The 25,380-nt window shown below is 39.1% G+C and overlaps 1 protein-coding gene across 1 annotated transcript; it reads right to left on the minus strand.

Moving 5' to 3' along the window:
- Positions 1 to 8,847, minus strand: egr2a (early growth response 2a). The gene is made up of 2 exons (XM_057847580.1): positions 8,453 to 8,847; positions 1 to 346 (listed from the first exon to the last, which is right to left on the minus strand). The coding sequence occupies exons 1-2, from the start codon at positions 8,845 to 8,847 to the stop codon at positions 1 to 3; spliced, it is 741 nt and encodes a 246-aa protein (XP_057703563.1).
- Between the last annotated feature and the right edge of the window lie 16,533 nt (positions 8,848 to 25,380).

Consider the following 25,380-nt stretch of genomic DNA (forward strand, 5'->3'; position numbering starts at 1 on the left):
TCAGGGATCGTGACCTCTTCTGTCTTTGGCGGGCCTGAGGTGAATTTTGAGGTGTCGGCGCCTCTCATCGCTGCGCGCGAACCTCCTGCCGCAGGTGTCGCAGGAAAAGGGCTTCTCGCCGGTGTGCGTGCGCACGTGCGTGGCCAGGTGGTCGCTGCGGCCGAAGGCGCGCATGCAGATGCGGCACTGGAAGGGCTTGTGGCCCGTGTGGATGCGCAGGTGGCGGCTCAGCTCGTCCGAGCGCGAGAAACGACGCTCGCAGCCCTCGGCCGGGCAGGCGTACGGGCGCTGGTGCACCGGCGTCTTGCTGGGACGGCACGGGTACTTGCGCGGGCGCAAGATGGGCCTGCCAACAAAGACAAAAAAATAGATACATATACACAAATTGGAATTCAATTCCATTAAGGCTGCAACAACTGATCGATTTAATAAATTAGTTGCCAACTAATTTGATAACTGATTTAGAGCTGAAACGAATACTCGAGTAACTCGAGTTTAAAAACTGATCCGAGTAATTTTATTCACCTCGAGTAATCGTTTAATTTTGACAGCTCTAAGCATCACGTTTTGCCCAGACTACTTTTAATGCGGGACAACGTGCTGATGTCACGTGCGTAGAGGAAGAAGCAATAATTAAAAAAAAATTTTTTTTAACTTACTGCAGCCGACAGCCGCTATACGACGCAGACGTTGCTAAAAACTAGCCTGCATGATGCTACGGCTGTAGCAGGTAACGTCTGATGCGTCTCATAGAGATCACATGTATGTTGAACTAGATGCGAAATGACAGTCAGCGGCGTTAACAGCCGCCATCTTAAAGCGGTAGACTTCTAAGCGCTAATAAATAAGATTAGGGCTGCAGCTATCGAATATTTTAGTAATCGAGTAATCGACTGAAAATTCTAGTGATGCACAATAATACATTTTTCAACCGATATCGATAACCGATAATTACCTGCCCCTCCCACCCGATAACCGATAATGTCACACTGATAGTTCTATTCAAATATGTATGTAAAATTTTAAAGTATACAAAGATAAATGTTACTGTGCAAAAATGTAATTTAGTGCTTTTTTTTTTTTTACTCAAATGTGAACAAGTAGTAAATTCCAACAACTAAACAATGGCAATGACATTGTGTAATAGTAAGCTTTTGGCAACAATTACTTAAGGAGTAAACACCCAAGTTGCACAAAAATGCATTTAAAAGTAAGCTATTCCTAACATATATCACATTACTACACTGCAAAAACACCTCCTTAAAACTAGCAGAATTGGACAAAACTGTTGATTGCGCACATTTTGAGGCAAAATCAAGTATATAATTATCGGATTGCATTATCGGTTGAATTTCGTTTTATCTGGATTATCTGTGTGACGTCATAATTGCCATTATCGGCCAATAATTATCGGTGACCGATATTATCGTGCATCTCTAGAAAATTCTATCGATTAATCGAGTAATCCGATAAAACATTTTTTTTTTTTTCTTTTAGGTAAAGAGCAATTATACATATAGATGAGAAAACAAGACATTTCATGTAATATTGAGCCATATTCAGTCAATCAATGTCTTTATTTTCGATGTACATTGTTGAAAACAGCCAACAATTCCATCTATGATGTGACTAGAAAAAAATGTCACTGCTTTCACTCAAAAGACTTCTAGATCTTATTGAAAAAAACACATTTCTTACCTAAAAATGTAATTACGCTTTATAACATACATCACTTGAAAGCTACGTGTTTTTCCCCACGTGTTTCAATTTAATTTCCATTTGTGTCAAGCGATTTTTAAGTCGTAGTTAAGTTATAAATTAGTCTAAACTGTAAGTACTGATAGGATTTTGAGTTTTTGCAGTGGTCAAAATAAATGTATGATACCTGCTGTATTGGAGCACATTAGGGACCAGTGCTACTGAGCTAAAACTGACAGTTAGCTTTATTATGTTTTGATTTTACACCCTCATCACTCTACAGCGCTGTTTTTACAGATTAAATAAAGCCTGTATGTAAGACACGTTAGCCACGCATCGACAGTGGTCATAATCAATAGAAACCTAGCCCTCCGAAGGGCTAACGGTACGTGAGCGAGTGACAGTAACGTTATATTTATTAGTGATGAGAAGTCTACTGCTTAAAGATGGCGGCTGTTTACTAACGTGGCCCAGACACTGCTGAGTCTGTCATTTCGCATCTAGTCCTAAATGCATGCGATATCTATTAGACGTATCGGACACTACCTGCTACTAGCATCATGCGGGTGTAGTTTTTAGCAACGTCGGCGTAGTTTGTAGCGGCTGTCAGCTGCGGTAAGTTTTTTTTTTTATTGCTTCTTCCTCTACGCACGTGACGTCAGCGCGTTGTCCCGAATTAAAAGTAGTCCTGGCAAAACGTGATGCTTACAGCTGGCAAAATTAAACGATTCCTCGAGGTGAATAAAATTACTCGGATCAGTTTTTAAACTCGAGTTACTCGAGTTGCTCAAGTATTTGTTTCAGCTCTAAATAAGATTAACGTTACTGTCACTCACTCATGTAACGTTAGCCCCGCGGAGGGCTAGGTTTCTATTAATTATGACCACTGTCGATGCGTGGCTAACGTGTCTTACGCACAGGTTTTATTTAATCTGTGAAAACATAGCGCTGTAGAGTGATGAGGGTGTAAAATAAAAACTTAATAATGCTAACTGTCAATTTTAGCTCAGTAGTCATTGTTGGATAAAACACCAAGTAGCACTGGTTCCTAATGTGCTCCAATACAGCAGGTATCATACATTTATTTTGAACACTGCAAAAACTCAAAATCCTATCAGGACTTACACTTTAGACTAACTTAAAAATAGCTTGACACAAATAGAAATTCAATTGGAACACGTGGGGAAAAACACCTAACTTTTAAGTGATGTGTGTTATCAAGCGTAATGGCATTGTTAGGTAAGAAATATATTTTTTTATAACATCTAAAAGTTTTTTGAATGAAAGTGAGTTAGTCTTTTTTTTTTTTTTTTTTTTTCTAGTTACAACTGAGATGCAATTGTTGGCTGTTTCCAACAATGTACATCGAAAATAAAGACATTGATTGACTGAAAATGGTTCAATATTAGATGAAATATCTTGTTTTCTCGTGTATATTTATAATTGCTCTTCACCTAAAAATGTTTTATCCGATTACTCGATTAATCGATAGAATTTTCAGTCGATTACTCGATTACCGTAATTTTTGCACTATAAGGCGCACCTGACTATAAGCCGCCACCACCAAATCTGACACGAAAACAACATTTGTTCATAGATAAGCCGCAGCTGTCATCAATGTCCAGTATGCCTCCTAGCATGCATTGCAGCACTTTAGATGTAAATAACAATCAAAACTCATTTTTTGTGCTAATTAATTCTTCAGTTACTGTTCCAGTTGTTTAATTGCTAGTTATGGTATTTGGTAACACTTTATTTGACAGTGGCACCATCAGACAATCATAATTATGACATGACACTGTCATGAGCATTAATGAATGCTTATAACAGATGACATTTAGTGTTATCCGGCAAATTAGCTTACTTTTGAGTGGTTGTAAAAGATCCGAGATAAAGAGATAAACGGAGTTAGTGACATCATTTGATGGATGACACCTAATGACATCTTTTATAAGCATTCATTAATGCCCATGATAGTGTCATGTCACAATTATGACTGACTTATGATGCCGCTGTCAAATAAATCAACAAATAAGCCGCATTGGAATATAAGCCACGGTTTATAATCCGAAAATTACGGTACTAAAAAATTTGATAGCTGCAGCCCTAAACTGATTTTTGCCGGCAGGTGTGAACAGTCCCTTTTTGGTACTTGTTTGTCTGTAATGTGAGGCTGCGCGTGCGTGCCAGTGATTAGAGCAAGAAAGAAAGAGTTCACTGCTGTTGCTGCTGTTGGGTTGGGGTTAGAATCAATAATATTCCAAAGTCTCGAGAGTTAATTGTCATTTGTGTTGTTTGTGCCAGTGTGCATCCGTCAGAAGTGAGTAAATGAAGCCAATTGTATTGTTTCTATTCTTTGTTGAGACGTTACTACAACTAAGCTAGTTAGCGATTATGCTAATTACTGTCTTAAGTGTCCGTTTGTATTGGCACTCGAGTTATTGTTAGATAGTAAAGTTGTCTCATTTCTTTATAGAGACGCCACACACATCCCATTCATATAACAACTTAGTCTCCTTTCAACACAAACTCCTATTCAAACTGTAAATTGTCATACAAGAGAGTGTGCTTTGAAATTGGATTTGGATTGTATTTATGAAAGCTGTTTGATAAAGAGAACTGATTTATTAGTCTGCCTCCTCATTCGATTTTGTTGTTTAGTTTAAAGAAAATAAATGAGTGGAGGTGCAACAATTAATCGACAACTAATTGATTAACAAATTAATCGACAACTATTTTGATAACCAATTCATTGTTTAGGACCTTCACCTTAAACTTGTCTAAATTCTTGAAAGTATAACATACAAATAACTTCTCAGGTCTAAATATTATCACATTTCTTCATTATATATTTGTTAAGTCAAAGTAGGACATGAACAAAAATCCTGCTTTATTTTGAAAAACAATACACATTTTGGCCAATTTTAGGACATCTGTAACATCTGCAACCACCAATCGATTAATAAATTAATGGCCTACGAATGTAATAATCGATACAGTTGTACACTACAGTAAAGTCATGAAGCTATAATAAAATATTATTTTTGAAGAAGATAGTCGTCCATTTTCTCTTCATTGTTACTTACATACCTAAAACAACTTTAAGGTAATTTTTAAAAAGTGATTTCTCCGATTATTGGTTTAATTAATCGTCCGATTAATCGATTATGAAAATAATCGTTAGTTACAGCCGTATAAATGAGTCATTGACACAATTTATATCAGCGCTTTGCCCACAAGAAAAAAAATGTCAATCAGCATGACTTGTTTTTACTTGAATGAACAAAACTTTTGTCTGATTTGTGTACTGAGAATTTTTTTGTTTTCTTTATACTTAAAGTTTTTGATAAAGCTTCTAACAAGTTTTATGTCCTTAAACCAATACAGTTGTAGACTACAGTTAAGTCAGGAAGATGTAATAGAATTTGTTTTGGAGGACATTGTCATCCATTATGTCTTAATTGTTACTTACTACATGCCATAGACTTCATAATTATATTGACAGGTCACAACCGTCATATACTGTGCGATGCCTTCAAGTAGGGGGCCTGCCCACATCAAGAGTTATTCTCAAACACACACACACTCGGCGATCCAACGCCAGATTTAGGTTGAAAAAGTATGAAAGCTGAACCGCATACAAACAGGACGGATTGTCTCAGGAGTGATTTGTTCAAGGATTCAAGGCAATTATGATATTTTTCATACCATGCATGCATTTTGAAATGTGAAAAAAAAACAATGGGAGAAATTAGCCGCTACGGCATTGGCGTCATATTTCGCAATATTTACGTTAAATAAATGCTAACTGCACTTTTTTTTTTGGCTTTCAACAAAGAATCGAGACTGTTTGACGTCCATATCTATAAAGAATTCAGGGATTTAAGCATTTATTCACAAGAATTTCAATGTAAAAAGGTCTTTGTGGTGACAAGGCGGCATCACAATGACTTGAAGACTAGCAGCACATTTGACATAGTTACGTAAAATAAATGCTAACAGCCCGTTTTTTTGCTTTTAACCAAGAATCGAGACTGTTTTACGTCCATATCTATAAAGAATTCAGGGATTTAGGCATTTATTCACAAGACTTTTCAACAGAAAAAGCTCTTTGTCTGTGTTTCCATCAGCTTTGATGGAGATAGGCCCCCTATTAATCGGCCCGTGTAGTGACTTAGACGAGCAGCACATTCGACATATTTACGTAAAATAAAAAATACTTGGGTTGTTCCGATCATGTTTTTTTGCTTCCGATCCGATCCCGATAGTTTTAGTTTGAGTATCTGCCGATATTTCCCGATCCGATTGCTTTTTTTTTTTTTTTTTCTTTTTTTCTCCCGGTTCAATTCCAATCATTCCCGATAATTTTTCGCGATCATATACATTTTGGCAATGCATTAAGAAAAAAATGAACAAAACTCAGACGAATATATACATTCAACATACAGTACAGAAATACTGTATTTGTTTATTATGACAATAAATCCTCAAGATGGCATTTACATTGTTAACATTCTTTCTGTGAGAGGGATCCACGGATAGAAAGACTTATAATTCTTAAAGGATAAATGTGACTTTGTATATTGTGACTAAATATTGCCATATAGTGTATTTGTTGAGCTTTCAGTAAATGATACTGTAGCCATCTGTTCTGCCCAAATGCATGATGGGAAGTGCACCCATGACTGTGCGTAGTGCTACCAATTGACATATCTTCTCTGCGTTGGGAAATAAGATAGGGTGTTAAGAAAAAGATCATTTACTACCTTTCTTCCCCACATTGCTTCCTACGATGTTTCTAATCGTAGGGAGAGGGATAGTAGGGCTTTAGCCAATTAAAAAAAGGCTCCAAAGGCTGCCAAAATTCACTCTACTCATTTTACGCTGCCTTTTAGCGCTATATAGAGGTAAAACGGCGCCATTACAGATTGAACGTGACAATGCGTGAGTGGGCCGTGCAGCGCATGCATTAATTGCGTTAAATATTTTAACGTTATAATTTTTTTTTTTTTAATTAATTACTGCTGTTAACGGGATAAATTTGATAACCCTACCTTAAGCCTTAACTAAAGACTCTGGATGAGTGTAACATATTATGTCTGTAATATTAAATACAATTAGAAAACGATTTATTTAAAAAAATATACATATTGAAGGAGAAACGATATCGTCATCGCACACACCATATAATTGTCTGCATTAGTCTAACACATATATAGTCTAACACATACATATGGTACAGGTTTTCGTAGGCACCGTCTAACTGTTTGCATTAGTCTAACACACGTAATATAATTAATCAGGAAATAGTATCATTTTCATATTTACGGTAGGACTACACTACTAATATAAAATAAATAGCACACCATAGTTTAATGAGAAGAAATAGAAGAGATACACAATGCCGTCTTATCACAAGAGTGACGCACCAACTCGGGTAATCTGCTCTCCCAGCAAACTCCAAGGACAAAGCGCTTTGTCCTAAAACAAGTACAACCAGCCTGGGCAGCAAAGTTGATAGCGGGCGTCCCAATCCGCGCACGAACCTAAGCCGCCCAAAACCGGCCACAGCGGGGGCGGCCCAAAAGCAACGCCCAGAAACGCCTTCGACAAGACCCGCGTCAGCAAAGACTTCAAAAAGACTGGACACTGAGATAAGACAGATTTCTTCTGCTCGGAAACATGTAGCCTTGTTTTGGATCCAGAATTGTCCCTCCGTCGTCTGTTTTTGCCTTGTTTTTTACCATTGTCGACAAATAAATTGTCAACCTGTTTTCGGCGAGTGTTCTTCAAGCTTTTGAAACATGGAGTCAGTGTGCAAAGGGTTAACACAGGAACGCGCGGAGTTTGGCTTCCTCCTGGCCTGGCTCTTCGGGGGCGTCGAGCTGCGGAGCACATTTCCGTTCTGTTGCTGGCCTCCCCATGGGGTTTGGGCTGGGAGGACTAAATTCCTTCAATATATTAAAAAAAGGCATGTCCGATATTTTTTTGCCGATTCCGATACTTTGAAAATAGGATGCCGATCGATCGGGACATCTCTAAAAAATACTGCCTGCTGTTTTACGTCCGTATCTATTAAGAATTCGGAGATTAAAGCATTTATACCCATGAATTTCAACGTAAAAAGCTCTTTGTGGTGACAAGGCGGCGTCACAATGACTTGAAGACTAGCAGCACATTTGACATATTTACGTAAAATAAATGCTAACTGCGCGTTTTTTTTTTTTTTTTTTTTTGCTTTTAACCAAAAATCTTGACTGTGTCACATCCATATCTATAAAGAATTCAGGGATTTAAGCATTTATTCACAAGAATTTCAATGTAAAAAGCTCTTTGTTGTTGTAAGGCGGCGCCGCAGTGACTTAGACAAGCAGCAACTTCGACATATGTACGTAAAATAAATAATACTGCCTGGCTCTTTGCTTTTTTTAACAATGAATCGACTGTTTTACGTCAATATCTATAAAGAATTCAGGGATTTAAGCATTTATTCACAAGACTTTTCAACGGAAAAAACTCTTTGTCTGTGTTTCCACTCTATCAGCTTTGACTGAGATAGGCCCCCTATTAATCGCCCCGTGTCCCGTCAATATCACTATGAAGTTTATGTGCAGGCCTAAAACAGCTTTAAGTTAACAACAAGCTAGCCAAAGTCAATTAGAAACCTTCGTACCCCCCGCCTTTTTTTTTTTTTCTGGGAGTCCATAATGATGATTTTCCAATTGAGCTTGAATGTTGAGAAGGCTTACCGTACCTTAGCGGCAGGTTCTGGTGGGCCGGGAAGGCGGCGACGGGCGGTCCGTCAGAGGAAGGCGGCGGCGGTGGCGGAGCGGCCATAGTGAAATTTCTGATAGTGTTGAGTGGGGTTAACGGGGGCACCCCGCGGAGCGAGTCCAAGGCGTATGCCGCCACAGACTTTCGATCCTGAAAGGCGGCCTGGGGCGGATAGGCCCCGTAGTCCGCTGCCGGCGGCGCTTTGAGCACGCCGTTATACGGGGGAGCCGCGTGATAGGATGCGGCGCAGGCGGGCGCGGCCAGGTACGCCCCGTTGCCAGCCTCCTGGTACATATCGTACGGGGGCGGAGCCGGGTGGAGGTGCGCGTAGGGAGCCGCGTACATATGGCCCACATCGGGCTGGCCGTGCGCCATGTCGCGAATCGAGGCGACGTTGCTCCGCGGCCGTCCGCGGCTGAAGGGTGGAAAGTCACCGTGTAGCGTAGGGGCTCACCTGGACACAGCGAAGACAGATAGGTGAGACACGCTATCCTCATTGAAATATGAAAACCAATAAATGTTTGGGTGATTTTAGTTAAAGCAGACACTTTTCTTTCATCTGTGTGATTTTGACAAAGATCAGATCACATTTGATGGTGATTTTATGCAGAAATGTGAGAAATTCCCAAGTTTCAGATACTTTTTCATACCACTGTACAGTATGTGCAGTCCCGGTTGGGTCCTTGTTTATGTGTAATTTGAGGCTGTGTGTTTGTGTTCCAGTGATTAGAGCAAAAGAGAGAGTTCACTGCTACACTCAGGTTTGGTTGCTGAATCAAAATTACGAAATGTTGAGAGTTAGATCCTGTGTGCCTCTGTTGGAGGTGACTCAATGAAGCCAATTGCATTGTTTGTGTTCTTTGTTGATGAGACGTGACTACTTATCACGGACTGCTAAACTAGTTAACGATTATGGTAATCGGTGTCCTAGGCGACCGTTTGCATTTTTTTGGAGAAGCGTATTGGCGCTTGAGTTATTGTTGGATCGTGAAGTTGAAACCCTAGCCATTGATATAAGAGCATCTTAACACAAACTCCCATTCAAACTGTAAATTTTAATACAAGAGAATGCAGCAGGGCCGAGAATGAAAAGTGGTATTTGGTGTGTGGCAAAATTGAGTTTGCCATGTGGCTTTTTTTTTTTTTTTTTTTTTTTTTTGCCACGTGGCAAAATTGATTTTGGCATTGTGGCATTTTTTTTGCCATGTGGCATTTTTTTTTTTTTTTTGCCATGTGGCAAAAATGATTTTGCCATTGTGGCGTTTTATTTTTTTGCCATGTGGCAAAAATGATTTTGCCATTGTGGCATTTTTTTTTTTTTTTTTTGCCATGTGGCAAAATTGATTTTGCCATTGTGGCATTTTTTTTTTGCCATGTGGCAAAATCGATTTTGCCATTGTGGCATTTTTTTTTGCCATGTGGCAAAATTGATTTTGCCATTGTGGCAATTTTTTTTTTGCCATGTGGCAAAATTGATTTTGCCATTGTGGCCATTTTTTTTTTTGCCATGTGGCAAAATTGATTTTGCCATTGTGGCAATTTTTTTTTTTGCCATGTGGCAAAATTGATTTTGCCATTGTGGCAATTTTTTTTTTTGTCATGTGGCAAAATTGATTTTGCCATTGTGGCATTTTTTTTTTTGCCATGTGGCAAAATTGATTTTGCCATTGTGGCATTTTTTTTTTGCCATGTGGCAAAATTCATTTTACCTTTTTTTTTGTTTTGTTTTGTTTTGCCATGTGGCATTTTTTTGTCATGTTGCAAAATCAATTTTGATACATACCAAATACCACTTTTTGTTCTCGCTGTCTCTGAGTGTGCTTTGAAATGGGATTTTGTCTTTATTGTTACTTACAACATGCCTAAAACAACTTCAAGTTAAACTGTGAAGTTAATTGAAAAAAGTGATATTCATTCGATTAATCGTTTAAGGAATTGGCCAGTTAATCAATCCTATAAATTGTTAGTTGCAGCCCTTATATCGTAGAATTTCCTGACCCACTTATCGATTATTAAATCACCATATTGTGAGATCGTTATCGTGAGCCTTGCATCGCAAATCGTGTCGTATCCCCTTAGAATTTGCCCACACATACGCCTGCATTTCAATGCCCTATGCCCAGGTATTGATGCGACACGCGTCTTGGTCTAGGATAGTACGATATTCGGCATGAGACTGAGTCGTACGTGGTTTTCCCAGGCTCGTTCTGGAAGGAGATGTTGGGCCGGTCCCATCAGCTGAGCGCTCACAGCCTGCGCTCGCAGCCTTTTCAACGCCCACGCTTCCAAAAATGCGGCCGCGTATTGTGGCCGCACGGAGCGCCGCCCACCCGTGTCCAGATGGGGGCCGGCTCGGTGGCCGCGCACACGCATTTTTTTCCCTGACTCAAAGACTCCCACGCGCACACGCGAGTAGTGTTTCCCCTCGGGGACGATGCCCCGCTCGCACCCTTCGCCCACGCTTCCCCGTGCGCCCGGCCGGGGCGAGGGGGTTGGGTTTTGTTTCGGTCGGCCGGGGGTCCGGCGGCTCGGCAAACCGCGCCGTGCCGATTAATCATCTGTCAGCGCCGCATTTGGGGAATACGTCGCTTTGTCCGAGACCATCCGGCGGAGTCGATCGGTGCCATTGACGGCAATAGACGTCCGATCCGTTTGGACCGGGACCCAACGGGATTTGCTTCAATATCATATCCGTTTTTGCAGCTATTACAAGGTCTACCTTGATTCAATTTGAGGGCCTTTAATGGTCAGTGGTAAGCAATTTGATCTAATTTGTTCTTTTGGCCAAGATGCACCCTCCTATCACTTAAATTTGCTGTCAACCCTCCCACTTCAATTGGATTGGACGTCTAGCGACATCAGTCACAGCCACAGAGTAAATGGCAGATGCTTTGGGATCGATCAAATCATCTTTTAAAAATCAGTTTTAGCCAGTTATGACTTCATTTTAATGCCAGTGCCTTGACTTTGATATAAGCGTCCCTCCCTGCCAACACATCTGCCCTGAGGCCATGATATATTTTTTTTCACCTGTCCTGTTCGGCTGCTTAGTCACGGAGTATAGGAATCTGAGTGTCCTTATGGTCTGAACAGTTTTAATGTATCAAACAGGAGTTTGAAATACTGTACTCCCACTAGATACATTTTGAAACTTTTCTTTGTTTCCCATTAAAAATGAATGGGCAAGTTTTTCGCAAATTGCCGTGAAACCGTACATTTTATCAAAAAAACTTTCTCTGTCACTTTTATGCCCCTCGGCATCCTGGAATTTTTTATGCCCATCTTGTGTGTTTTCGTCAAAAATTGGCGGACTAGTAACATTTTGAAACTTGTCTTTTTTTTTCCCCTTAAAAATTAATGGGCAGGTTTTGGCAAATTTCTGGGGAACCGTGTATTTTTTTCCAAATTGTGTTAATAACTTTTATTCCCCTCACCGTCCTGGAATTTTTGATGCCCAAATTGTGTGATTTGGTGAAAAATTGTAGGACTAGATACAGTTTGAAAGTTATTTTTTTCTCATTAAAAATGAATGGGCAAGTTTATGTCAAATTTCTGGGGAACCGTAAATTTTTTCCAAATTCTGTATACAACTTTTATGCCCCTCACCTTCTCGGAATTTTTGATACCTAAATTATGTAATTTGGTAAAAAATTGTAGGACTAGATACATTTTGAAAGTGTTTTTTTTCTCATTAAAAATGAATGGGCCAGTTTATGTCAAATTTCTGGGGAACCGTAAATTTTTTCCAAATTCTGTATAAAACTTTTATGCCCCTCACCGTCTCGGAATTTTTGATACCTAAATTATGTAATTTGGTAAAAAATTGTAGGACTAGGTACATTTTGAAAATTGCTTTTTTTCCGGAAAATTGCCGTTTACGGGCGAACGGAAAATTTTTCGGGGCCGTTTGAAAAAAAGCCTGCGTTGCGCGAAAATTCCGGATGCGTCGATACTTGAACGGTGCCGATCAGTCAAGTGGTTCGGGCTGCGCGGCGCGCCAAAGGATTCCCATTAAAAAAAAAAAAAAACAATAACATATACCTGATCTTTCCAAAGGAAAGACCAGGTAATTATGTTCTATTTATTAGGAGAAAGCAATGAACAGGAAGGACCGAAATGAACGAAGCAGACAGAAAAGGAGAAGAACAAACAACAACAAGAAACCCAAACCTAACCCTAACCTAACCCCCAACCCTAACCCTAACCTGCCTATGTTACCTCTGAACATAGTGGTGCTCCCAATGCCCTAAGGCCATTTTGGTAGGAGCAATGAAAGGTATTTTTGTGCTTCTGTCGTGAACTGAAACGAGTCGATCACTCGTAAACGTCCAATCCATTGGAAGCATGAGAATTGCCAGCGGGATTTTGTCACCTTAAATGGATCTATCAATGGCCGACCAATGAGTAAATGAGGAAAATGCTAGAATATGCTCAGTTATTATCAAGTAGCGCAAAATCCACTTTACCCATGGCGACAAATTTCTGCTGATAGTGCAAAAGCAAATAACTGATTTAGGCTATTAATTATTTTAGTCGATTAATCTGTCAACTAGTTAGTTCGAATAATCGAGTCATCGGATTAGGAACATTTAATGTTTTGTAGAAGGAATTTTAGGAGATGTAAAACAAAGGCTTGCCAAGATTGCACTTTCAAAAGCGCATTAAATGCAAATACAAAATAAAATTCCCGAGTGTTTCTTCAAGCTATGCAGAATTGCACTTTCATTTAAAGCTAAATTAAAACATCTGAGCTAAGCCTCAAATGTGAGGAAAAAATAAAAATAAATGAGGGTCTAAGTACGACAAAACTGGGTAACTTTCATAGCAAAAGTCTGCAAGCTCAAATGCTATAAAATGCATTTTTTAAAAAAAATTGTTTTTTTACAATGTTCTCAAAACACATATTTCCACAAAAAATCCAGCTAAATATACCCATAGACTAAATTACGAACGCATAAAAAAAAACATTAGCTCAAATAAAAACTTACCTTATGTTGGTCTTAACAGGTAGCAGCTGGATTCAGCCATGTTAAATGAGTAACATGGGTTGGAAAAAATGATGGAAACACCTAACATTTTTGCATCATGATCATTGAACATTGTTGTTAAATAATGGAATGAGGAACATTCGAATGAAGTTGAGCATCTCGTATGGCCGGCACAATCCCCAGACCTCAACATTATTGAGTATTTATGGTCAGTTTTAAAAATTAAGAAGTCAATTTCCACCATCAAAGTCTCTAAAAAAGTTAAGAGGGTATTTTAACTGAAGAATGGCTTAAAATTCCTATACCTTGGAGAATTGAGGCAGTAATTGTCGCAAAAGGCGGACTTACACCATATTAAAATAATTTTTGTTGATTTTTTTTGTTTGTTTGTCTTAAAGGTGTTTCCAGTATTTTGTCCAACCACTATCTGTCATATTCACTGTTGCCACTAGAGGGCAGTGCATCCACCCAAACCAATAAAATGCAAACACTTTCAAAACAAACCATTACAATGCCACTTTAAGCAAATACTCGAAGCAAAATTTTATCTGAAGCTTTTTTTCTAATCTAATTACTCGAATTAATCGATTAATCGTCGCTGAACTAAACTGATTATCGATAAGTTTGCTGTCAAATATTATATATACATTTCAATAACGATAATTTGATACTTTTCAATACTTTTGACAACCATGTACAATACACAGTACTCTTGTGCAGGATACGTTGGCATTTTCCACGATAACTTATTGGACGCCATTGATGGTCTCGACTCGACGTCCAATCAGTTTGAGGAGTTAATTAGTGCTGCAATGATTAATCGATTTACTCGAGTAATTCGATTCGAATTGAATTTTGCTGCTTTGAATATTTGTTTTAATAAAGTGGTGTTGTTATAGTTGTGAAAGTGTTTGCATTTAGTTTTGCTGATTTGGGTGGTTACACTGCCCTCTAGTGGCAACAGTGAATATGACATAAATTCATTTCACATGGCTGAATCCAGCTGCTCCCTGTTAAGACCAATATAAACTGAGGTTTTGTTTAAGCTCATGTTTTTTTAAAATGCGTTTGTAACTTAGTTTATAGGTATATTTTTTTGTGGGAATATGTGTTTGAACCATATGTTAAGAGCATTGTAAAAAAGAAAAGTTAGCATTTTATAGCATTTAAGCTAGTGGACTTTTGCCATGTAAGTTGGCCGATTGTTCTTTTGTTGTACTTAGATCCTCATTTAGGCTCAGCTCAGGTATTTTCATTTTTTTGTATTCCTTATCCGATTACTTAATTATTCGAACTAAGTAGTTCAACGATTGACTACTAAAAAAATCGTTAGCTGCAGCCCTAATTCAAATGGATTGGACGTCTACTAGTCAAGAGTTTTCGTTCAGTTTTTAAAAGCCACACTATTGAGCGTCTGTCATCGTCAATGGCAACTGAAAGAGTTCGTGAACAAATCTTTTATTTGTTCTATTGAAAATGGTAGCAAGTGTTATTTAATAGGTAAAAAATTTATCTGGTATCAATGGATTTGTCAACTCCAAAGTTGTTTGAAATTTGAGTGAACAATCTGATTTTATCCACCAAATTTGACAACTCATTGAAATCATTTGAATTTAGTCTTCCCATTGCCAGCAATTGATGTCAGACCGAGGAAGATGGTTAGCTTTCTTTTGTTTGTCCGTCTCGGGTCCCCCGTTTGAAATTCAAATAGGAGCTTGCTAAAAATGTCGGTCACTCTCACGATTGAGTTTCCTTCCTTTATCATTAAATGAATAAGAATTGACAGTGCAAAGTAATAAATAGCACGTTTTGTCAATTAAAAAACACATATGGAATGAATCCCAAAGTAAATGGGAGATTCTTGATCAGCACAACATGAGCATCTAAGAGCTCGACTTCCATCAAGTGACACAAAACATCCCACTCACTTGATCGGCACTCCTAATCCTCTTCTGGTTCCGTTCGCAGTGGTGTCGGACGCTCTCCTTTCCGGGCGCTCTGGACTTCTGGCAAGAGGAAGACAAAGACGACGGCGGCGAAGAGGTCCGCCGGCACCGACCGGACGGAGAAGGCTGAAGGCGGCCCGAGCGCAAAGTTGTCGGTCATCGTCGCCCGGGTCCGAGTGGGCTGTGGCTACAAAGGAGAGGAGGAGGGGCGGCGACAATACCATTCTTTTGCCGCCCTCGCCATGAAAATCAGGTGATAAGGTCCGCTTTCACCAAGCCTTTATTTCACAAAGCAAAGCTTCCTGCTGATCATATTGATAATTCTTTTTCCAGTCTGCTTTTTAATTAAAAAAAAAAAAATCAAATGAACAGGAATAATTGCGCCAAAACCATCAGAAAGTGACCCAAAACCAATGGAAAGTACGATAAATATGTTACCACCTTAGTATGAGCTATCAAAATATGCAATCACCCTCAATAATGAGTACAGTTGTATGAAAAAGTATCTGAACCTTTAGGAATTTCTCACATTTGTGCATAAAATCACCATCAAATGTGATCTGATCTTGGTCAAAACATTTATAAGTTTTTATTAGAGATCTCCCGATCAATCGGGTCCGATAACGCCATTTTCAAAGTATCGGAATCAGCAAAAAAATATCGGACATGCCTTTTTTTTAATATATATATATATATATATATATATATATATTTTTTTTTTTTTTTTTATTAAATCATTTTCTAATTGTATTTAACGTTACAGACATAATGTTACACTCATCCAGAGTCTTTAGTTTAGGCTTAAGGTAGGGTTATCAAATTTATTCCGTTAATGGCGGTAATTAATTAAAAAAAAAATGTATCACGTTAAAATATTTAACGCATGCGCTGCACGACCCACTCATGCATTGTCACGTTCAATCTATAATGGCGCCGTTTTACCTATATATATATATATAGAGCTAAAAGGCAGCATATAAAGAGTAGAGTGAATTTTGGCAGCCTTTGGAGCCTTTTTTTAATTGGCTAAAGCCTTACAAGCCCTCTCCCTACGATTAGAAATATTGTGGGAACCAATGTGGGGAAGAAAGGCAGTAATTGATCTTTTTTCTTAACACCCTATGTTATTTCCCAACGCAGAGAAGATATTTCAATTGGTACCACTACGCACAGTCATGGTTGCACTTCCCATCATGCATTTGGGCAGAACAGTTAAATGGCTACAGTATCATTTACTGAAAGCTCAACAAATACTCTAGATGGCAATATTTAGTCACAATATACAAAGTCACATTTATCCTTTAAGAATTACAAGTCTTTCTATCCGTGGATCCCTCTCACCGAAAGAATGTTAATAATGTAAATGCCATCTTGAGGATTTATTGTCATAATAAACAAATACAGTACTTATGTACTGTATGTTGAATGTATATATTCGTCCGAGTTGTATTCATTTTTTTTTCTTAATCCATTGCCAAAATATATATGATCAGGAAAAATTATCGGGAATGATTGGAATTGAAGCAGGAGCAAAAAATCGAATCGGGAAATATCGGGATCGGCAGATACTTAAACTACAACGATCGGGATCGGATCGGGAGCAAAAAACATGATCGGAACAACCCTAGTTTTTATATTTTAATGAGGACAGCATGCAAACAATGACAGAAGCGGGGAAAAATAAGTGAACCCTCTGCCTAAGGAGACTTAAAGAGCAATTGAAACCAACTTTTACCAAACAATTTAAGTCAGGTGTGTGCCCAATCATTGATGAGTGGTTTAAAGCTGCCCTGCCCACAATAAAACGCACACCTGGTAAGAATTGTCTTGATGAGAAGCACTGTCTGATGTGCATCATGGTTCGGTCAAAAGAGCTGTATGAAGATCAACGATCAAGGATTGTTGATGTGTATAAAGCTGCGAAAGGATTCAAAACCATCTCTAAAAGTCTGCATGTTCATCAATCGACAGTCAGAGAAGTTGTCTACAAATGGAGAAAGTTTGGCACTGTTGCTTCTCTCTCAAGGAGTGGCCGTCCACCAAAGATGACGCCAAGAGTTCAGCGCAGAATACTCAGCAAGGCTTAGACTGCATTGCCTATTGACCTGACACTTCATCATTCTTCGCACACTCATGTCCGATTCAAGCTTGGATTTTTTGAAGAACAAGGAAAGCTGTACCGCATACAAACAGGAAGGATTGTCTGATTTGTTCGAGGATTCAAGGTAAATAGTATATTTTTCGTACCATGCATGCATTTTGAAACGTTGTGAAAAAAATCATTGAGTGAATAGGAACCGCTACGGCATTGGCGTCATTCTTCGGCATATATACTTAACTCATTCACTCCCAGCCATTTTCACTGGAGCAAGGCCCTTCGCTCCCAGCTGTTTTACTGGATTTTGAATGATTTTGCAAGGCCCACAGAAAATTCTGTTCTTTTGGTGCATCGATAATCGCGATCATCGTCAATACCGTGATCATCGTTCAAGATTCGAATCGTAATCGAATCATGGGGTGCCTAAGATGGCACACCCCTATTATGGAGTAATTTTGCCATGTCGTACTGAATAAACGCATTTTTAATGTTTCATATTCCATTTAGCACAAGACTGTTATTTGTCATGACCATACCATTTATTTAGCAATTGGGAAAAATACTTCGATAAAAAGAATATCCTTTAAAAATATTGGAGTAGAGACTGAAACAATGACATTTTGCGGCTGTCTTCGTCGCATTTTCCTCGTTCTGAAGGATTCCCCCTCAATGGGCTGAAGTTTAAATCAGATGAAACCTTGATGAGACCTTGCCGACGTCATCCTCCTGTTGGGGACGCTAGAGCCCTATAATGGTAGGCGTGGCTAAACGGCAGATTAAAAGACTAATTTCTCGTCATCTGCGCTTTGCCAAATTGTTGTATATATGACTCTAATTCACATGATAATGCCATTTAAAGTACCTACGACAGGAGAAAAAGTCTTAAAGACCAAATGTGAAGTAAGGTTGTCCAACCATGTTTTTGAATAATATCAATGGCTAAACAGTTATAAGCATATTTTCGTTTTTTTTTTTTTTTTTTAACACAACCCTTCCAGATTCTTTGTTTAACCCATAGCAACGCCCTTGACAACGAAAATGCTTTTCTTCGGCAATCTTCGGAAATGACGTCACACCTAGAAGTGCGAGGGAAGTCCGCCATAGAACAGTATTGTTTGTTGCATTGTTCCTTGGTAAGATGCCACGGCGGTGTGTGGCGATGTTCTCACTCTAACGAAAAGTTGTTTGAGTGGCCAAAGGATAGCGGGGCACGTAAATGGACATCTTTCGTTCTCTCGAAGCGAATGAATTTCACGCCATCATCGAGTAGTGTTCTCTGCTACAAACACTTTGAAGATGCCTGCTTCTTTAACCGGTCTGCTTATGATCAAGGATTTGCCAAAAAGTAAGTGATTTTTGGATAGATGACTGATGACTTTGTCAAAGCAGAGCTGCCAACTGTTGTGGAATGAACAGTAGAAGCTAGCGACGTTAGCCGAAAGCTAACTCGTGGCGATCCCCGATCATAGTTGTTGTTGCGTTCGCTAGGTTAAGCGTGTTTAAATTGTGCGTCATCTACGATCTTGTCCGAAAGGGTTAATCCACTGTCAATCGGGAAAAGGGTGTGGATGTGCATATAAGCGGGTCGGCGTCGCGGTAATTCACGGTCACGTTGCCGTAAGAGACACACAACGTCGGTGAGTTTGTGCACATTTATTTGTATTTGTATTATGTATTTCCACCTTCATGCTTCAAGCATTGCATTGCTTTTGGACGGTTCGGCGTTTCTTTCACGGTGATCACGTGATAGCCTTCTAGTTTGTGTTTTACGAGAGTCGCTTACAGGTGACAGTTGACAACTCGCGTGTTGGTTTAGCGTAGCCATTGAGCCAAACTCGCAGCGAATCAGCAAGTGGCGCAGGTCACGCAGTGAATCATGGGAAATGTAGTTTCGGGACAACAGTGAAGTGGTGCTTTGTAATCTGTTCGCTTGTGTGAAAAAACTACATTTCCTCACGCCATTAGACGCCACTTCTACAGGCTCTATTGCTCCGCACAGCTTGCCGAGAGCCCCAAGCTGTGTTCGTACTGTTAGCTCCATGTGTTAATAAAGAAACAAAGTTGTCAGCACGTCGTGTGTTCGATACCTTTGTCAACAAAAAGCTCATAACAAGACACTATGCACGATCTGTTTAAGAGACGCTGGGACTGGTGAGCTGTGAGTAGTAGGAGGCGAGGGGGAGATGAGCGAGAAGCAAAACTTTGCGGTCGAATGCTGCGGCAGTCCGCTATTATTTTGTTTTATTGTTGCCACAATAAAGTGGAGAAAGCCATCAACGACTCATCTCCTTCTTTACCCCCAACGTTTTTATATTATTATTTTATATGCACGAGAGCTGCCGGATCTGCCAAAATGAACATGATGTCTGATGATTATTTTTTTTTAAACAATGTCATGAGATAGACAAAAAACATAAAATTATATGCAAATGCCTGCATCTTCAAATCATGAAAATAATAACAGCCTATATTTTGAAGGCCTGAAGGCCGGTTGATGGGCGCGCGGGCGGCCCGGGGGACCACCCTGGGTCCCGGGGGGTGGACGATGGGCGGCGGGAGGAGGGATGGGCTGCGCATGGACCCCCCACCCCCCACCCGCCCTCCCTCCCCGGGCTGGCTGGGTGGGGGCCGTGGCCCTGGGTTGGCGCCCGCGCGGTTTCTCTGCCCGTCTGCGTGACTGTCGCACGCCCGGTGGGGCTTGCGTGCTGCTGGATGTGGTAGGGCATGCTCGGGTTGGGGGTTCCGGTGCCGGGATTGGCGATGCGGCGGCGTAGGGTTGGTCGCCAACGGGCTTACACTCATAAGAGATTCACACGATTATTGGGTTCTAGATCACAGAACTGATTTGTGTACACTCTACCCCTTTCAATCACTTAGCTTATAGTCTTATAGACACCCCCACCCCCATTCTCCTCTTTCACTGGCCCATAGGCCCCCACATGGTGTAAACCGGAAATACATCTCGCTGACGATAGCACCAGCATATTAGTAACTAGTTTAGATGTTCAATGTATTGTTTGTTGTTGTTTGTGTATGTGTTTCTTTTCTTCTCTTGTATTTCTTTTCTTCTGTCCCCCCATAATCCCTTCCTGTTCGCTGCTTTGTCATAATAAAAAGGTATTTTGAATGATCACAATGGGAGTATGTCAGACTCTCCATGTGAAACATTAAAACTGTTCAGAATCCGGGCACTTAGACTTCCATTCTCTGTGTCAAACAGCTGAACAGGACAGGTTTAAAAAAAAATAATAAAATAATAAATAAATAAAAATAACAGCCTATATTTTACCAATCTTGTAATCTCGATGGGTCTTGTCTCCATTCCATGTCAGGTAGTCTAAGCACATTGTTTGCATCCTGATTAGCGTCTGGCTAATACATGTTAGGTCCAACATGAAATTCCAACCTCCTCTTCTTCCTCCAATTCTTCAAAAACTTAGATCTCCTCCCTTTGCGCTCGATCTATCGCTTATATCGCTGTTTAAATCATTGTTTGAAGGGCTTTGTATGGCGGCCGTATGTATGGAGCGCTGCCATCGCTGTTCTCGGTGTGACGTATCACTTCCGGGTTCGTCCCCTTTCAGGTTCGAACTTCGGAAACACGATTATTTTGTCAAGTATACAACATATAAATTATTTTTTCATGCTTTATTTGTTGGACAATGTTTAATTACTTTAGTTCTGACCCTGTTTGGCATGTTATGAAATTACTTCACATTTGGTCTTTAATACATTTATAAAGCCTAATAGAGATGTTCTATGCTTTTTTTTTCTTAAGGAAACTTGAGAGATGTTGCCATAAATGACTCAACTGTGCCTTCTTCGATGCCAGAGATTAAATTGTTCTATGCTTTACAATACATGGTTGTTTACATATTTTTTAAACACCTTACTATACACGGTGTTTCTCATTCACTCCCAGCCATTTTCACCAGAGCAAGGCCCTTCACTCCCGGCTGTTTTACTGGATTTTGACTGATTTTGCAAGAAAATTCTGTTCTATTGCTATAGAAACATGGAACCCACCAAAAGAAAGATTACTCTCTTCTTTCAGCAGAAAAAAGTAAGTTCATATCTTTTTTCCATTGTTTAGAAATCAGCATTAGAAAATAGCTTAGTTTGAGCAATTTTCCAATTTCAGATGAAAAAACGGAGAAATTGAGCTCTTTGTGGAAGCATACATTTCAAACATAACTTTGACTTTAACACAGCTATTTTTCGCTTATGTGACATCCCAAACATTTGAATAATGTTTTCCTTTTACAAAATAACAGAAAAAACAAGACAAATAGAGCTTTTGATAGCAAAGTTACAATTTATTTACACATAACTAACTGAAAGATGACATTATTGTGGCCGTGACAGGCGGGTAAAATTTACCCTCATCGTTGCCTGCCTCAAAAAGACGATTTTTTTTGTCTCTGCGGGCTCTGCTCGCGAGCAGCACGGAGTCAACGGCCTCTAGTGGTCCCGGTCGTTCCGCTGGGTCGTCCAGCGCCTGGCATCCCGGGCGTCCTTCCAGTTGTTCTGCTCGGTCGTCCGCCGCCTGGCATCCATTCGGTCGTCTTCCGCCGGCGCCCCGGCTTTGTGGCTTGGCCATTTGTTGCGGGTCTTACCAAATGCGCTACTGCCCTCTAGTGGCCAGTTTTATTGCTTTAAAATGGATTTTCAGCTTTGTGCTATGGAGCTAAATTGAATCACAACTCAGAGATGTCTCTTTTGGAAGAAAAACGTAAAAGACCTATAAATACATCTTTGGGACACAGAAACAATTAAAAATGGAGCATATTTATATGTTTTTGGGAGCAAATGAGTTAAGATAGATGCGTAACTGCCCATTTTTTTGCTCTTTTAACAAAGAATCGTGAGTTTTACATCCATATCTATAAAGAATTCAGTGATTTAAGAATTTATTCACAAGAGTTTTGAATGGAAAAAGCCTTTGTTACAGCCCCCTTATCATAAGAAAGAGCTAACAGACTAGCATAATTCTTCGACAGATTTAAGTAAATTCAAACTGCGGGTTTTTTTTTTTTGGGCTTTTAACCAAGAATCAAGACAGTTTTACGTCAATATCTATAAAGAATTGAGGGATTTAAGCAATTATTCACAAGAATTTCAATGTAAAACGCTCTTTGCTGTGGAGATGTGGTAAGGCGACGCCACAATAAACTTAAAGACGAGCCACACATTCGCCATATTTACTTAACATAAATACTACCTGCACGGTTTCTTTTTCTTTTAACCAAGAATCGAGACTGTTTTACGTCCATATCTATAAATGATTCATAAATATATTTATTCATAAAATATTCATAAATATATATAAATCCGATGATTTGCACTGCCTGAACATAGGGCTATCTTATACGCATTTTATATTTGTTTAGATTTTATACTTCTCTTTTGAGATTTAAATGTATCATGCACTGCAAAGGGAAATGTTCCAAGGCATAGTCCAATATTCATTTATATGCAATATTTTATGTGCAATACTTACTCACCTGCAATGTTCAAAGCCTTAACTATCAAACTGCTGCTACTTCACTTTGATTATTTGCACTGCCTGAACATAGGGCGATCTCATACACATTTTATATTTATTTAGATTTTATACTTGCAAGTCACTTTTGAGATTTTAACTCCTCATGCACTGCAAAGGGAAATGCTCCACAATTTCATTGTACAACTGTATAATGCAGGCATGAAAATCACTCACCTTTCGGCGAAATTCGCTGTTTTGAAGTCAAAAAGGGTGACCTACATGAACTGTGGAGATTCGAGGAGAAAATTTTTAGGGGGGTAGGAGGGTCGTAAGTCCATCTAACTAACTAACGACATGTTTTAGCCTGCTTAGCCTGTCGCGATATGCAATGAGTCCATTTATCGCAAGGTAAATAAAAATGAGGGCGGTAATTTTCACGGCTGCGTTTTATCACGGCGTGCGTGCGTACATTTGTGCGTGCGTGTAGATGACATATGACTCCAGTTTTTGTGTCCAGATGTTTATTGGTCAACAACACGCCGTAGAGTTACAGTTCACACTTACAAAATAAGGAAACACAGCTATATTAAACACTGTAAACGTTAGCATTTCTACACTGAGACTAATGGGGAAAAGAGCCCCAGATCGAGGGAGATTATCAGTAGTCTTGTAGGTCTTCCATTTCCTAATAATTGCTCCCACAGTTGATTTCTTTACACCAAGCGTTTTACCTATTGCAGATTCAGTCTTCCCAGCCTGGTGCAGGTCTACAATTTTGTCCCTGGTGTCCTTCGACAGCTCTTCGGTCTTGGCCATAGTGGAGTTTGGAGTGTGACTGACTTATTATTGGTATAAAAGACACCTGTCCACAACATGAGTTAACAGGTGCCACTAATAAAGGTAACGAGTGGAGCCTTGTTAGACCTCTTTGACAGCCAGAAATCTTGTTTGTAAGTGACCAAATACTTATTTTCCACACTAATTTGTCTGATTTTTAAAGAATTTATTTCCAATGTGATTTTCAGTTTTTTTTCCACATTGTGTGCCTCATGGTTGAGGTTTACCCATGTTGACAATTCTTTTCAAGTAGGAGAACTTGCACAATTGGTGGTTGACTAAATACTTATTTGCCCCACTGTATGTAGTTCCCATGTGGTGTACTCAGTTTTGTTGCCAAAGGGTTTAGATATTCGTGGCTATATTTTGTTATTTTGAGGGGAAAATAAATGAACTCTGTTATAGAAGCTGCACACAGACTACTTTCCATTGTGTCAAAGTGTCATTTTGTCACTGTTGTCCCATGAAAAAATATCCCTAAATAGCTGCAGAAATGTGATACACTGTATATTCATTTAAGGTCTTACTACGCGTTATCACGTGGTTCTTTAATTAAAAAAAAAAAAAAAAAAAAAAAAAAGGGGCATACTATGCTTGGTCGTTTTTTTTTCTTATGTCTTTTTGTCAAGGAATTGCTTCCCAACATATGCTTCTCAAATGTTGATATATAGCTTAAGCTTGATTATTGTACAAGATTTTTTTTTAAATTCATAATTCAGAAGACAGCTGTTTACATCTTAAGGCGAGGAAGGGCAGACTGGCAGGCGCTTTAAAGGGTAAAGATGCTCTTCAAAATGTACAATGTATCATTTAATTGGTAACCACGCAGCCTGGCGACCCACGCTTCATAATGACGTATTTTGTCTTCTCATGGAACTATTGTTTTACCAGTTAACCCCGCCTTCCAGTATTATAACAGTCCTCTGAGGAAAAAAAAAAAAAAACGATATATGGTCTTTTTATAAGCCTTACTATACATAATCATTAAAAAAAAAAAAAAAAAAACCTGATACAGATGTTTTTAATGCGTTCTATATTGTCTTTAAAAAAAACTGGACGATATATTTTTTTTAATGCCTTACTATACGTGGTTGTATTTTTTTTAAAAGGTCTTACAGTATGTCAACACATGGTTGTTTTAAAACATTTAAATGGTTTTTAAAAAACTTAGTTTTATACTCTCCTTACTGGTCCTTTAAAATTAAATGCCTTACAGTAAATTGTTCTTAATTGCCTTATTAGTCTTGCTATACATTTTTTAAAGCCTTATACAGATGCTTTACTATACATGGTGTTTTAAAAAAAAAAAAAGCCTTACACCACTTATTTAAAAAAACGATTACTATAAATTGTCGTTTGTATAAAAATGTCTAATTATATGGTTCTATTTTTTTGTATAGGCTTACTATTCATGGTCTTTGAAAACTCATTCCTTACTATAATTGCGTTATACTCACCTCACTATACGTGGGCATTTAAAAATTAAATGCCTGACAATACATTGTTTTTGCCTTTAGTCCCTTAAAAGCCATACTATACATGGTCATTAAAAAA

This window comes from Corythoichthys intestinalis, chromosome 10 (genome assembly GCF_030265065.1).
Source record: "Corythoichthys intestinalis isolate RoL2023-P3 chromosome 10, ASM3026506v1, whole genome shotgun sequence".
Classification (NCBI taxonomy): domain Eukaryota; kingdom Metazoa; phylum Chordata; class Actinopteri; order Syngnathiformes; family Syngnathidae; genus Corythoichthys; species Corythoichthys intestinalis.

Coding starts and splice junctions, on each gene's coding strand:
- egr2a (XM_057847580.1), bottom strand. CDS start 8,847: ATGGCGCACGGCCAGCCCGATGTGGGCCATATGTACGCGGCTCCCTAC. Junction 347..8,452: donor CACCAGAACCTGCCGCTAAG/GTACGGTAAGCC, acceptor CTTTGTTGGCAG/GCCCATCTTGCGCCCGCGCA.